Source organism: Puntigrus tetrazona, chromosome 3, assembly GCF_018831695.1.
Source record: "Puntigrus tetrazona isolate hp1 chromosome 3, ASM1883169v1, whole genome shotgun sequence".
NCBI lineage: Eukaryota > Metazoa > Chordata > Actinopteri > Cypriniformes > Cyprinidae > Puntigrus > Puntigrus tetrazona.
The window spans coordinates 4081190-4096189 of record NC_056701.1 but is presented as its reverse complement, the minus strand read 5'-3'; the positions used below and the strand labels follow the sequence as shown (position 1 = coordinate 4096189).

At 35.8% G+C, this 15000-nt stretch overlaps 1 protein-coding gene across 1 annotated transcript in view; it reads left to right on the top strand.

Moving 5' to 3' along the window:
* Positions 1-894: 894 nt before the first annotated feature.
* The window catches only part of ccnf (cyclin F), a 15788-nt gene continuing 1682 nt past the window's right edge, over positions 895-15000 (top strand). The window contains 16 exon segments of the mRNA XM_043234135.1: positions 895-1101; positions 2010-2164; positions 2256-2362; positions 3081-3148; positions 3237-3433; positions 4114-4167; positions 4372-4476; positions 4564-4641; positions 5629-5777; positions 6579-6743; positions 6824-6947; positions 8175-8355; positions 10112-10199; positions 12429-12528; positions 12627-12763; positions 13659-13831. Of these exon segments, the coding sequence (XP_043090070.1) occupies positions 1089-1101; positions 2010-2164; positions 2256-2362; positions 3081-3148; positions 3237-3433; positions 4114-4167; positions 4372-4476; positions 4564-4641; positions 5629-5777; positions 6579-6743; positions 6824-6947; positions 8175-8355; positions 10112-10199; positions 12429-12528; positions 12627-12763; positions 13659-13831 (1894 nt within the window). The 5' untranslated portion in view covers positions 895-1088.

The window sequence follows — 15000 nt, the reverse complement described above, 5'->3', positions numbered from 1 at the left end:
TTGAGTCCTGTGTTCAAAGCGGATGACAGGCTGAGAAGAAGTCTGACGTTTAGGGACACAGTGCCGCCCAAACGCTGGACATGATGAACAGAGAAAGACGTAGCCTCACCAAAGGTCTCGTCTGTGTCATCTTCAACCTTCAGGAGGCCTCATATTTTATGTTTTATATATATTATACTATATGTACTATATGTATTATATACTATATTATATATGCAGTATACTATTATAATATATATGTGTGTGTGTGTGTGTGTATATATATATATATATATATATATATATATATATATATATACACACACACACACACACACACACACACATATATATTATAATTTTTTTATTAATGTAGTTGGATCATTTGACAGCACTAATATGTAACAGTTGCAAAACAATATATGTCCAGCGATTAAAAAGATATAATATATTTAGAATGCTATTTAGCATGCTTTCCTAATCTTAATGTTTCATAATTTAGCGTGTTACGTTTAGTGTTTCATTACATGCTTGTTAGGAGTATTAATACAATTTTCAGATTAATAATTAATTTAATTTGACTTGAAACAATGCATTTCCTCCGGTTTATTTCGCTAATGTTACACTGACTGCATACTACATCTCCCAGAATGCACGGAGCGAAACCCCTCGACCAATCCCGTCCCACGCCGCCGTAAGCGCGTAATTCGAAATAGCATCTTTCCAGCCAATACGGCGACGGCTTTTATCCGCTCAGAAAAACGGACCAATGGCGCTTCGAGCTTCGCACTACGGCCAATCAAAACGCATCATCGGCCGCGAAGGGCGTATCCGTTTTCTGGCCAATGGGCGCTCAGAGTTGATGTTTAAACTGTCCGCGCAGGCGTGGCTACGCGCTCGGGGGGAGGGGTTTAGTGGAAGTTGCATGGTCGAGTCAGAGGAGAGTTGTGTTTTAAACTGCAACACTTTTAGTTAACATTAATTTAGTCGGTTAATCAGTAAAACCGATTTTAGTCACTCAGGAACTAGTATTCAAGAGTCTAACTGTTAATTTGAGTTCACCGCGAAGCTTTATTACTGTAAACTGACTTCTCAAACCCCTCCTTGAAATGAAAGCGGGCGGTAAGTAACTTAAACCTCACTATAAATATATACGGTTTTCTCTTATTTGACACTAATAAGTGTAGAATCGCGTATTTCGTCGACAATTATAAACATTCCCGTTTCTATTTCTATTTGAAATGTATTAAACGGCTACTAACTTGGACGTTGGGTCTGGTACTAACCCGTTAACCGCTATGCAATTGAAACAAACTTGATTTACCAAAATATAAACGTTAACGTTAACCACACCGGTGTCGATGATATTTTAGTAAATATCAGTGTAATATCTCCTAAACTCTGATGGGCAGTTAGTTATCTTCTGTGCCACGACTGGTTTATCAATAAGGAGGGAAAACCAGCTAGTGGCTGCGAGCGTGTCAAAACTCCTATGCAAAGCGGCCAAACTAATCGTTATTATATGAAATGCGTGTTTACCACTAATATTAATAAGCTGCAAACCGTTTCGACTAATTAGACGAAGTAAAAAAGCTCTCTTGGTGCGCTATATTTCGCAACGCAACGTCCCATCCCTGTATCATGGCGATGCCTTGTTTTATTGCTCTTGTACCATATTAATAGCACGATATTCATAAATACAATTGGCATCATGATCGTAGTCATACACTGGCACCACAGTGGGCATCTTCGTGCAGTGATAGTGAAAAAATATTGAAGATATGATTCGGTTAGCTTGTTAAAGTACTTTTTGCATTGCTCGATTAATTAACTTTGGTGTATATTTATTTTTAATGGCCGTTTTCTATATCTAGTGGGCAGAGGGACTAATGAATGGGAGATGATGAATTGAGCCAATCAGATTATCTCACAATGGCTAAAACAGTGATGAAAGGGATGTTTGATGAAGATCGTTCTCCTTTTGAGTTCGTTGGAGCGTGCTGATGGTGTTTCTTCTTCTTCTTCTCCAGCGCTCCACTGTCGATGTGCCAAATGTTTCTCTCTGCCCGTCCGGAAGCGGGTTCGAAAGCGTGCGTCTGCCGTCACGCTGCTGTCCCTCCCCGAAGAGCTCCTCCTGTGTGTCCTCCGGTGCCTCTCCGCCGAGGATCTGCTCGCCGTCAGAGCTGTCAGTCGGCATCTAACCTCTCCAAAGCGGCCTTACCCCAAAAAAAAAAGTGGTTTGCTAACTAACGGTGAATGTCATGTGGTCCCCGCAGGTTCATTCCCACCTTCGGGACGTTGTTGACGGCAACTCGAGCGTCTGGGCACGAGTGAGTTTCAAAGAGCGCTGGCCGGCTCCTGATAGCGTCTGGTTGTTCGAGAGGTATGACGTTCCCCAGCGTTTCCACCGTAAAGCTCAGTTCGGTCTGTGAGGTTTATTCGGAGCGAGTGCATCAGGAGGACCCGGCGTTGTAGAAATGCTTTGATTTTTAGGGATGTTTTTTATTACTTTTTGGTATTTCCGTCACTGTCTAAGGTAGGGCTCCGTGATTCAATCCAAGTAAAACCGAAATCGGCTTAGCGTGATTGAATTTAAGGAAATGTGTGCTTGGCGTTTCAAAAATGAGTTTTTTTTTCTTTCAAAATAAAAGTTTGGAGGTTAACGTTTGAAATGTTAACAATCAAGACAGCCATTTAGTTAGTTAAGTAGTTTATGTATTTGATAATTATTTTAGTTATTGAAATATTTTAGTATTTATGGGTCTACAGATGTTAGAAAAAAATAAGTAGGCGTGGCAAATGTATTTGTAGCGTGTTTTGCACACAAAGGTATTCAAATTATCATAAAATAATCACAATAGATGTATGTAAAAGTAGTTGGATGTGTGTGTATGCATGTAATATTCTGTATTTTAATGTTATGTCAATAATGAAAAATTAGAATCGCCTGTTTGATATCCATATTTTAAAACTTTTCACTTTGAAGACAGATTAGCGCGTTTTTTTTTTTTTTTTTTTTTTTTTTTTTTGGTTGCCTTATTTCTAACGGTGCTTTTATTCTTTTGTTTTTTTTCTCACTAACTGTCCTCCACGATATCTAGAGCTGCGGAAAAAGGGAACTTCGAAGCTGCTGTGAAACTAGGAATTGCGTATTTGTACAACGAAGGACGTAAGTGTCATTCCCAGCCTTGACTGATGGTTGAAGGTGTGGTTGATGTGATGGTCAGAGCTGTAACGGTGTGTGTGTGTGTGTGCAGCTTCTCTCAGCGAGGAGGGCCGTGCTGATCTGTGCGGACGCATGGCCTCGCGCTTCTTCAGTCTGGCCGAGAGCCTCAGGTCGCCGCTCGCGGAGCCGTTCATCTGGCTCTTCATCCGGCCGCCCTGGTCCATGTCTGGAGGCTGCTGTAAGGCCGTGGTGTACGACCGCCTCGAGGCCGAGTCCGAGACCAACCCGGTGAGCCGCCGCTCCTCCTCCTCCGGGACCGGGGTTTCCTTTTTAAGATGCTCATTTCATTGATTCCCTGTCCAATGGGTTTTCACGTTTCAACAGGGATATCCAACGACACCAAATTTGGTTTGGGAGCTCAAATTGATTTATATTTTACTTTTATGAGCCGACTGTTTTGCATAATAAGGTATTTATTAACCGGCTTTTTAAACGCCGCAAAACGGTCCGTTTCTTTACCGGAAATGCTTTTATATTTGAGTAAATATTTTAAATGATGGTTTTAAGGGTTGTTAATAATTGAGCCCCAATAATAAAATTAAAAGGAATAAATTACATTTTTAAAATATTCAAATTTGAGTTTTCAAAATGTAATATTTCACAATATTGCTGTTTGTACTGATATCTGTCTAATAAATAAATAAATAAATATATATATATATATATATATATGTATGTATATGTGTATGTATATGTATATGTGTGTGTGTATGCATATAAATTTTATATATATATATATATATATATATATATATATATATATATATATATATATATATATATATATATATATAATAAATTGCATGCATATATGCATACACGTGTTTGTATTTGTGCATTATTTTTATTCTTCTTTTGGTTGCAAATTTTACATATTATCTAAATATTGTAATCTCTTGTCGTTCCAGGGCCGGAGAGGGACGTTACTGTACTGTCTGGCTCGAGTCCTTCAGCTGTTTGATGTGAGTGTTGACTTAAAACCCAAAGTGCTGTTCTAATCTGAGAGTAATTGCGTGAAGTGATTTCTAATGGACTATATGTCGATCAGCGTAGCATTGCTTGAACACAAGACGCTTACAGACACCCGTTGGGTTCGGGTTTTCTGTGACCGTATTCGTATGAGCCGAGCAGCAGGTGTTAAACGGTTCGGTGGCTGTGTTTATCAGGATGAGGAGAAGCGTGAGGAGGCCGTGGCGATGCTGAAGGAGTCGGCGCGCTGCGGGAGCGTTCAGAGCTCGTATCTGCTGTGGGAGATGAACCGCGGGGCGTCGGTAAGATTTTCCTCGCGACCCGCGGGTCGTTGTTAGTCCTGTTCCACTGCTATGGATGCTGAAGGCTGGCTGATGTTCTGTCTGCAGACGGCTGACCCCGGCAGGTACCTCCAGTGTATGCGCACGCTCAGGGACTACGCTGCCAAAGGATGCTGGGAAGCTCAGGTGACTGCAGAAAACACGACACAGACAACTGCATTCAGAGTTTACCTCAATTGGTTTTTTTGATCTACTTTTTTTTTTTAATATATTTCTGCAAAAAAAATATATATTTTTTTTCTTTTTAACTAAATCTGATACATACACAATTTTTATATATTTATTATTATTATTTAGATTTTTTGCAGAAATATTTCAAAATATATATATAAAAAATTTGTGTGTATGTATTAGATTTTATGTTCAGAGTTTAATCATTTGAGGATGAAACAATCACTTGATTTATTGAAGATATTTCTTTTAAGTGTGTATGTATATATGTGTATATATATATATATATGTGTGTGTGTGTGTGTGTGTGTGTGTGTGTATATATATATGTGTATGTATGTATGTGTATATATATGTATGTATACACACACACACACAGTATATTTTTTTATACTTAAAAGAAATCTTCAATAAATCAAATGACTTTTATCCTCAAATGAAAATATATATGTATAATATGGAATTTTGCATAAATGCATGTTAAAATATATTTAAGTAGTCTTTGTGGATGCATTTAGTAAAAACTAAAGAAAATCTTTTATTTAATCACTTTACAGATTAGTTTATATACAGTTTGTGTTTATTAGCGTGAATAAAGCGATGGTAGTTGGCATGATGCTGAGTTGTAAACGAACGACCTTTGCTGTCTGCGGCGGGAGTGTGTTTGGCGGAGTCGTTACCGATCATCCGTCTCCATTATGAGCGCGGCCTGGGAAAACTGCGTCATCATTCCCGTCCTCTCCTCTGGAGCTTTTCTCTGCCATTGTTGACATTTATTTCTAATAATCAGCAGCTGTGCCGGATTGAATGCCGCTCTGACGTGCGTAAATAAGCTTGTACGGGGGCTTCGATCTGTTGAATGCCGCCGTCTGTACGCTTGTGACGCCGTATCGAACGTTCTGGGGTCCGTGTTTGTTTAATTCGTCTGTTCTGGTCTCCCAGCTGGCGTTCGCGAAGTTGTGTGTCACCACGAACCCTCTGGGTCTGGAGCCGCGGGCCTGCTCTGAACTCGTGTCCCAGTTCCTCCGCTCCGGACCGGCAGCCCTGAGATACCCACAAAACCTGCAGGGACAGGACATCACCACTAAGAGGTACAGCGTCCTGCAGTTAATAGACATGGGGAACCTAAGAGTGTTATATTACATAATAAGAGCATTTTCTGATTTCTGTGATTTTGAAAAGAAATTTATTTTTGGTTTTTCCCCCAAATGTAAGATATTTAAAAATTATTTATTATTATTTATTTTTTATTATCATAATCAACATTTTGCAGGCTTCTGTTTGTTTGATTTTTTTTTTTTTTTTTTTTTTTTTTTTTGCATTTGTTTTAATGGTTTTTAAAGCCATGTTTACTTTTGAGTTATTAATTGAACTATTCAAAGTCATGTTTGGTAGTTTATGCACAAATTATAAAAATGAAGACTAAATGTAAACGTAGCTCACCAAAATAAGTTGAAAAATTCCTAAAACATATTTATATATATATATATATATATATATATATATATATATATATATATATATATATATATATATATATATATATATATATTATAATAAAAAAACACAACTAATGAAAATGTAAGTTACTTAACAAAATAACTGAAACCGGAAGCTATATAGAAAGATTTTAGAACTCCAAAAACATTACAGAAGTAATTAACAAAATAATTATCTATCTATCTGTCTATCTATCTATCTGTCTATCTATCTATCTATCCTGAAATGTGGTGGCTGAACAAGCAGTGAATGTCAGGACTTCAAGCACTATTTGTCAGTTTAGATAAAAGGATGGTCAGATTGGCCCTAGTGTATTTAGTTATCCACATCTGTTGATTTCATTGAACGAATCCTTTCTCCGGTCTTCATGTCGTGGCCCTGTGTTTTGTCAGGTATATTCTGGTGGACTGGCTGGTGGAGGTGACCACCATGAAGGACTTCTCCAGTCAGGCGCTGCACGTGACCATCGGCTGCGTGGACCGCTACCTGAGCCTGCGCTCGGTGCCCAAGGCCCAGCTGCAGCTGCTGGGCATCGCCTGCATGGTGATCAGCACGCGGTGAGCCCCCGCATCTCACAGACGCCTCCCGAGAGAGAGAGCGCCCCGCTGACCGCTGTCTGCCCCGTCTGCCCCCTCAGGTACATCAGCAGAGAGATCCTGACCATCCGGGAGGCCGTGTGGCTCACGGACAACACCTACCAGTACGAGGACCTGGTGCGCATGATGGGGGAGGTCATCTCCGTGCTGGACGGCAGGATACGGGTCAGTTACGCACCAGCACAGATTTACATAACTTTGCCGAGAGAGAGGCGCTTTAGGAGCTCAGTGGCCGCTGCGGCGGTTATTCTTTAAGGCCTTGTGATGCATTTACTTTTAGTCTTTTAGCAGACGCTGTTATACGAAGCTACTTGCAAAGGAGGACAACAGAAGCGATCAAAACCAACAAGAGAAATGATGTTAGCTTAAATTTTTTTAGTTTTTTTTTTTTTTTTTTATGGAATAGAAAAAAAGCTAGTTTTATTTATATATATTTCCGTTTATATATATATATATTTATTTATTTTATTTATTTCATTTATATTTATATTTATTTCATTTATTTGCATGCAATTGAAAGAGGTGTGTGTGTGAATAAAAAGACTTCTAGATAAAATAGAATTAGAATAGAGAGTGCTAGAGTTAGAGGGTCAAATTAAGATGGACGAAATGCGATTTAATGTTTGTTGCACATATTATAGAAACATATTTTTTAATATATAATGCACGCCACACATTCTTATGGTAACTCCGAAATGTCATTTTAGATCTAGTAAGGGAGGCCTGAGCTGTTGGTGGCAGATAATAACTTCAGCAGCAACATTAGAGAGCATGTTAATGTGTGCGTCTCTGAAGAGAGTCTGTGTTTGCCATACATAAACTTATTAATAGTAAAAATAGTCGTATTTATCATATCGACTACTGTATTTGTTTGTTTGGCCAGTGTTTTAGTGGGCTTTGGTCTTTTTGCGCCTTTAAGACCGATTGAAATCATTTGGCTTTATAAATGTTGGAAAGAAATGCATAAAACGTTTTATGTGAATATACATTCATATTAGTATTTTATTTATTTATTTTTACTCATTTTAAACTTATTTAGAGTGGTAAGCAGCATGCTAAAATTTATTTATAATTTTTATTTATTTTTATTTTTATAGCTCATAGTAGCTGATATGCAGAAGGTTTTTTTTTATTTTTTTTTATAAACAAGAGTAATGTTGCATTTGATAATAAAAAGCAGTGTTGCTTCCCGCTGAAAGCACAGCAGTGCAAAGACAAAGACGGTGCCAGATGGTGCCATTTTGATCCGTAAAACTGATATTTAAGAGCTAATTACATGCAAGACAGATTACCAGTCTGTCTCTAATAAAAGATTACCTCACCGATACGACCTCTTTTAATGGCGTTTCTGTGTTAATTGCCTAATCGTCATGTTAATGCGTTGTGCTGCAGACCCCCACGGTGCTGGATTACGGCGAGGTGCTGCAGTGTCTGTTTCCCATGGAGCGCCGCAGCTCTCACCTCTTCAGCTACATCTGTGAGCTGTCCTTGCTCTGCTCGCCCCTCACCGTCCCGGGACCGGCCCGACTCGCCAGCGCCGTCCTGCTGCTCACCCGAGCGCTGCACAACTACGGTACGACCGACTCGCTCAATGAGATTCAAGACCTTGGTAAAGGAGGACCTTTCGTAAGGCTTTTATTGAAGCTGAAATGCGACCAAAGCTACTTTCGAAATTTCAAAGGAAGCCTCAAATGCGCTCGAAATCGACCTCTCCTTATAAACCAATTCGGGCTTTGGCTGTGGGGGGGGGGGCGCTGTTGCCGCGGTAGAGAATAGGTTTCCGTGGAAACGCTGTACACCTTGCATCACCTCCAAAATTTTCGGATGACCCTCTGAAGATGTTTGTTTGCAAACAAATCAATGTATAGTATGTGTGTGTTTGTGTGTCTATATATAACACGCACATCATGCAAACAAAAAAAACAACAACTTTATTTTATGTGAGTAATCGTGATCATCAGCGCTGAACGAACCGGCTGATGAGCCGAATGACTCACTGATTCGTTTTCTGACGATCATACGCTACCAGACTTCAGAGCTGATCACGCAGAAACATGCGCCTTGTTGCTAGGAGACGCATGACCAATCAAAAAAACATGTTTGATAAACTCCGACTGATAGATAGATGGATGGATTAATAAACAAAAAAAGTTATTAGAAATTCTAACCAATAACACATTTAAACCATTACTATAATGCACATAATAATTGCAAATAATCTAATAAACACTGATATTTATTACTATATTTGTCGTCATAATTTTTTTTTATAATTATATTTTTTCTAATAAAATTGTGTACATGCATTAGCAATATTATCAGAAAATATTCTAAATATTGAACTAATATAAATTTGATTTAAACTCCAAATGATAGAATATTAATAAACAAAATAAAAGAGAAATTCTAACCAGTAACACATTTAATGAGTAGTTTGAAAAACATTTCTATAATGCACATAATAATTGCAAATAATCTAATAAAGACTATTACTATATTTGTCATCATAATTTGTTAAAATAATTTATATTTTTATTTCTAATAAAATTGTGTACATGCATTTAGCAATATTATCAGAAAATATTCTAAATATTGAACTAATATAAATTGTTTTAAAACAACACTGGTTATATTTCTATATTATAATTTTGTGGTGCTTCATATCAGCTGAAATATCAAACATGTTTGATAACCTCCGACTGATAGATCGACATTAATAAACAAGAAAATGATGAAAAATTTACCAATAACACATTTAAAAGCAATTAGTGTATATTAGATGGTATACTACACAACTAATATTTGTAGCCATAATTTGTAATAGTTTTTTATTTTATTTTTATATTTATACAATAAAATTTTGTACATGTATTAGAAATATCAGACGGTCTTCAAAATGTCGCGCTAATATAAATGAATTTAAAACTACACTGATTATAATTTTCCATATTTATAATTCTGTGGCGCTTCACAAAATTATAATTCACAAAATCAGCTAAGAGATCAAACGTGTTTGACAGATCAACATTAATAAACAAGAATACACTGAAAAACTGACCAATAACACGTTTAACTAGTAGTTTTAAAAGCAATTATTTGTGTAGAAATAAATAAAAAGTTATCATTACTTATCATTTTTATTTCTAATAAAATTGTATGTATATTTTGTATATGTATTAGAAGTATTATCAGACAAAATCTTCAAAATGTTGCACTGATTATCAATTATTTAAAAACGGCACTGATTATATTTCTGTGTCGTGTTTCATCAGCTGAAATATGACCCGCTGAAGTCTGCCGTTCACTTTCTAACGTGTGTTTCTGAACAGCTCCCGTGTGGCCCGTCCAGCTGGAGGACAACACCTCTTTCTCCAAGCACGACCTGGTCTCCTGCGCTTTATTGCTCTACGTCAAGTGGTGAGTGGATTGGTTCCCGTTTCCTCCGTGCGCTCGTTACGGTAACGCTTCGAGGCGCTGCTTTAACGCTCCTCTGGGATGAAGTCTCTGCACCCGCCGGCCTTTTTCAGCCCTAGGGAGCATCCTCGCTTTCTACGTGGGCGGCTCTCTTCTGAGGCTTTTTTTTTTTTTTTTTTTGTCATTGTCGTGATTTGTAGTTATTTTAGGTTATTAATAATTCCTGCTCAACCTAAAACCGTAAAAGATTGCTACGTGAGGAAAAATGCTAGCTAAAACCTAAGTCATGCTAATAAATGCTGGATAAACACGTTCTTAAAAAGCACAAACAAGCAAAAACGTTACTTAGCCATTGATTGTGAAAACGGAAAAAAGCATCATTTATTTATATATATATATATACTGTGTGTGTGTGTATATATATATACTGTACATTCTCTTTTCCGTCAGTGTTTTGATTTCAGCTAGCTTTTTATTTCATATAAAATATTAATGCAGCTGATGATATTAATAAACAGTAATACAAAGAAAGATTCTAACTAATAAAACATTAAACTAGTAGATTAAAAATACAATTATTATAAAACACAATAATTGCAAATATTAATTATTAATTAAAAATGTTTTTTTATTTTGTATCATTAGTTATGCTATTTATCATTATTATATACACCTGTATTAAGAATATTATTAGAAAATACTCTACATATTCAACTAATATTAATTGTTTTACGTTTAAGTTCTTTATTGTAATTTTATCACGCTTTTGTATCGGTTATACAATTTGTTAGCAAAATCAGAATTAGTATTAAATGATTAATTTTTGTATTATTATTTACTTTTGTAATAATCGTTAGCCTGTCCGTTATTGCTGCTGTTAGCATTATTGCTAAAGTACAAATGTTATTCTGCAATTAGCAAAATAAAAACGCAGCTCGTGATGAAGCACGTTCGTCTCGACCTTTCCTGATTTCTCCCGCTGTCTTCAGTCAGTGTTGTCAATGAGCTCGCGGTGCATGCTGGGATTGTGTTTTTTTTCTACCCCGAGCGTACATTCAAGAACAATGGCTTTTCCCAAAACCAGTTGTAATTTTCCCGCCCACAGGCTGGTTTAGAGCTTAATGAAAGTGTGCCGCTGTCTTCAGACGGGTTCATATAATGTGCTCTGCCCTCTGTCGTCTTCATAAAACACTTCTGTTGTGGCTCACGGCCTTCTGTTTTATTAAAACTAAACGCTTCCAGGTTACGATGCTTTAAATCTCCTATTTTGACGTTTATTAAACTTTTTTTTTTTTTTTTTTTTTTTTTAAATAACAGTAACAATAACAATAACAAACATAACAATATTTTTTTTTTATAGGTTTTGCTTTAATTTGTGTATGACCTTTTAGGATAATATAATAGGATAATTTAACATTTTAGTCCTAATGGTTATAAACTGTAACTAAATAAAGTTAACAATTAATTATCCGTTTATTAAAAAAATGTAATGTGTAATTTAATGCGTTTTTGTTTCAGTTAGTTATAATTATCATTACTAGTTATATAAATAACTATAATAACTAATGTAAGACAATAATGAAAATAATTTAAAATATAATTACTATTTATATCACCATTTAAGTTAATATATTTTAGGTCAAAGCGTTTTATATAAGCATTTTTACGATTACATTATTCTATTACTATGCATTATTTTTAGTTATACAATTTATTTCTTAATATTAGAATTAGTCATTTTAATTATACTGTTTGTTTTGAGATATATATAATATAATATATATATTATTTGCTTTTTATATTTAGTGTGTTTTGCATAAAATATATATAAACCCATTTTAATTTTAGTTTAATAGAAGTTCTAGTTTACATTTTTCTTGTTAATTATTCAAAAAATTGTTTTTACGTTACTTATATTGTTATCATATATATCATTTGTGTTTTGTTTTTTTTGTTTTTTGTAATTTTTTGTATTTGTTATTTACAAAGTGAATGTTTTGGGTGTCTTGCACGCTGTAGAAACTTGCTTGGATTTCTAAAAGTACTTGGCACGGCAGAGAGTGTACGTTTTTGCTTTGACGGGCTGATGATTGCCGTTCAGTCGTGACCAAATTGTTGCGTCGCGTCGTTTTCTGTGCTCTGCGTCTTTACAGCGTCACAGCTGCTGCAGAAACCCAAATGAAACGAGCCTCATCCCTGACCGCGTGACTCTTTCTCTCTCTCTCCTCTCAGTTTCGGTCAGGACGTGCCCAAAGACTACAGACACGTGTCTCTGACCGGAGTCAAGCAGAGGTTCGAGGACGAGGCGTATCATCAGATCAGCAGAGACGCGGTGAGTGTCCTCTCTGACTCCGCTCACGTCTCCACAGGAGCTAGTATGTGTGTGTGTGACGTGGAGTGTGTGTGTGTGTGTGTGTGTGTGTGTGTCAGGTGATGGGCTTTAAGGAGCTCTGTCAGGTGCTGGAGGTCCCGGAGGTGGAGCCCCTGCAGGTGGAGGCCCCCGGCGCTAGCAGCCAGCTGAGCGAGATGCACACCTTCCTGTCCTCTCCCTCCAGCAACAACAAGAGGTAGGAGCTCACGTCCTGTCTAGAGAGAGTCTCTGAAGCCTGGCGCTTCACGCTTTCCATCTGCAGCCTGCAGTGAGTGAAGTCTTCATGTAGTGACCGAGACGGAGAAAATAATAAAAATATTGTAGGGGACGCCGAGATTCAGCAAATGGCTTTAAGTTCAGATACATTTGCCACACAATTTATTCTATGTTCTTCTATATTCAATTTATTTATTTTTTTTCTGTTAGTACCCTGAACAATATTAGGAAAAATATTGTATGTCATAAACATTTAAAAATCCTGATTATTTAAAAATTAAGTGCTTGTTAGTGTGAAGTTGATCGGTTATCGTCATTTGTTTCTTTTTACATTTATTCTTTTGTTCCATGTTAGGTTTATATAATAAAAGTCTTAACTATTTGTTGTCAGTAATTTATACTTTATTTATTTATTTTTATTAACATTTTATTAAACATTTTAAAATAATTGTTTATATATTTATTTAAATTAAATGATATTTAGTAATAACATTTTACTTTTTATTATAATAATAATAATAATAATAATAATAACAATATCACTTGTAATAATAATCCTTTTTTTTTTTTTTTTTTTTTTCCTAAAAGTGGTTTCTGTGGCAGGTTTATGAATTGAATAACCTGCATCAATATTTAAGTTGATGTTTAAGTTTCCAGATTTTTGTGCGTACAAAATATTTATTAGTGCTGTCCAATAGGTACACACACATATATTTAATTATATATATATAATAATATATATAATATATAATATAATATATATGCAATTAATTAATATCAAAATATCAGGGTTATAGTTGTTTTTTTGTTTTTTTTTTTTAAGACAATGTTTAGTAAAATGCGGCTGATTTGAATGCATTGTGTTTGCTGAGCAGGAGACGTGAGGACAGCATGCAGGAGCACCGGGGCAGCTTCCTGGCCACGCCCACCGCCGAGCTGTCCACTCAGGAGGAGACGCTGCTGGGAGACATCCTGGACTGGAGCCTGGACACTTCCTGCTCCGGCTACGAGGGCGACCGCGAGAGCGAGGGAGAGAAGGACGGAGAAAGTGAGTGGGGCGGTGGCTCGTACGTCATCTGCAGCACATCCTGAATCATCTCGCGCACGAGCAGCAAGACAAAGACCATTGTTATTGATGCGCGAGTCACATTAGCGTCACGACATCTTGAAGTCCATACCGCGTGGATACTTCAGATGTAGTTCTAGTTTTAGCAAATAAATGTGAATTTTTAAAAGCAAGGCAAGTTTATGTATATAGCACGTTTTATAATTAAAAGCACTTCGCATAAAAGGATTTAAAATGATCATAACGCAGGCATTATAAAATGTAGAATTTGAAATAGAAAATTATGATGCATAAAATAATTTGGACTAGTTCACCAAGAAACTACCCTCATATTATTCCTGTCCTATATTTCCTATTACTTAGTGAAACATGTTTAAACACTAAATTATTATTAACTAAAAATATTACTTTTAATTAAATTTAGTTTCTTAAAATAAGATAATGTCTTATTAGAAATACTACAGTTTTTAATGAAATGCTTAAATAATTTTAACTTAATACGTTTTTATTAAAACAGCTGTATTCGATTTAAAAAAAAACATGCAATTGAAATGAACGGGAAAACTTTAATTCAATAATTTCTTCGTTAATTGCTTAATTAACTTCAAAACAAATAACAATTTTTTAATTAAATTACATTATTTTTTTACAAATTATTTAATTATTATTATTATTATTACTATTATTATTATTATTAAAAACATTTATAAATTTTATTATTATTTTTAATAATAATTAACTCTCCTCCAAGAGTTTAAGGTGCAGCGTGAAATATTTAGGAGCATCTGTTGACAGAAATGTAGTGATCATTTTCAGAGGTGTACAAAGTCACGATGAACTAATGTTTTTTTTAGAACGAGCTGTTTAGATCTACACATCGACCAACGAGTAACATTTGCAATAACATTGATTTTATTGAACGATTAAGTAAATATAATTCCTATCTTAACATTAGTAAAGAAACCTCATTGCTGAATATCTCTTACTCCTCTATCGGCCACCGTAGCTCTCTAAATAAGTCTCTAAATATTAATATTAATTGTTAACATTAACTCTACGCTCTTATGTGTCTGTTTTTCGCACAAAGTTTCAGAAGACATAAAGCACACGGCTTTTCTTAAGACCTAAGAATAATCTTAATTAAAAACGAA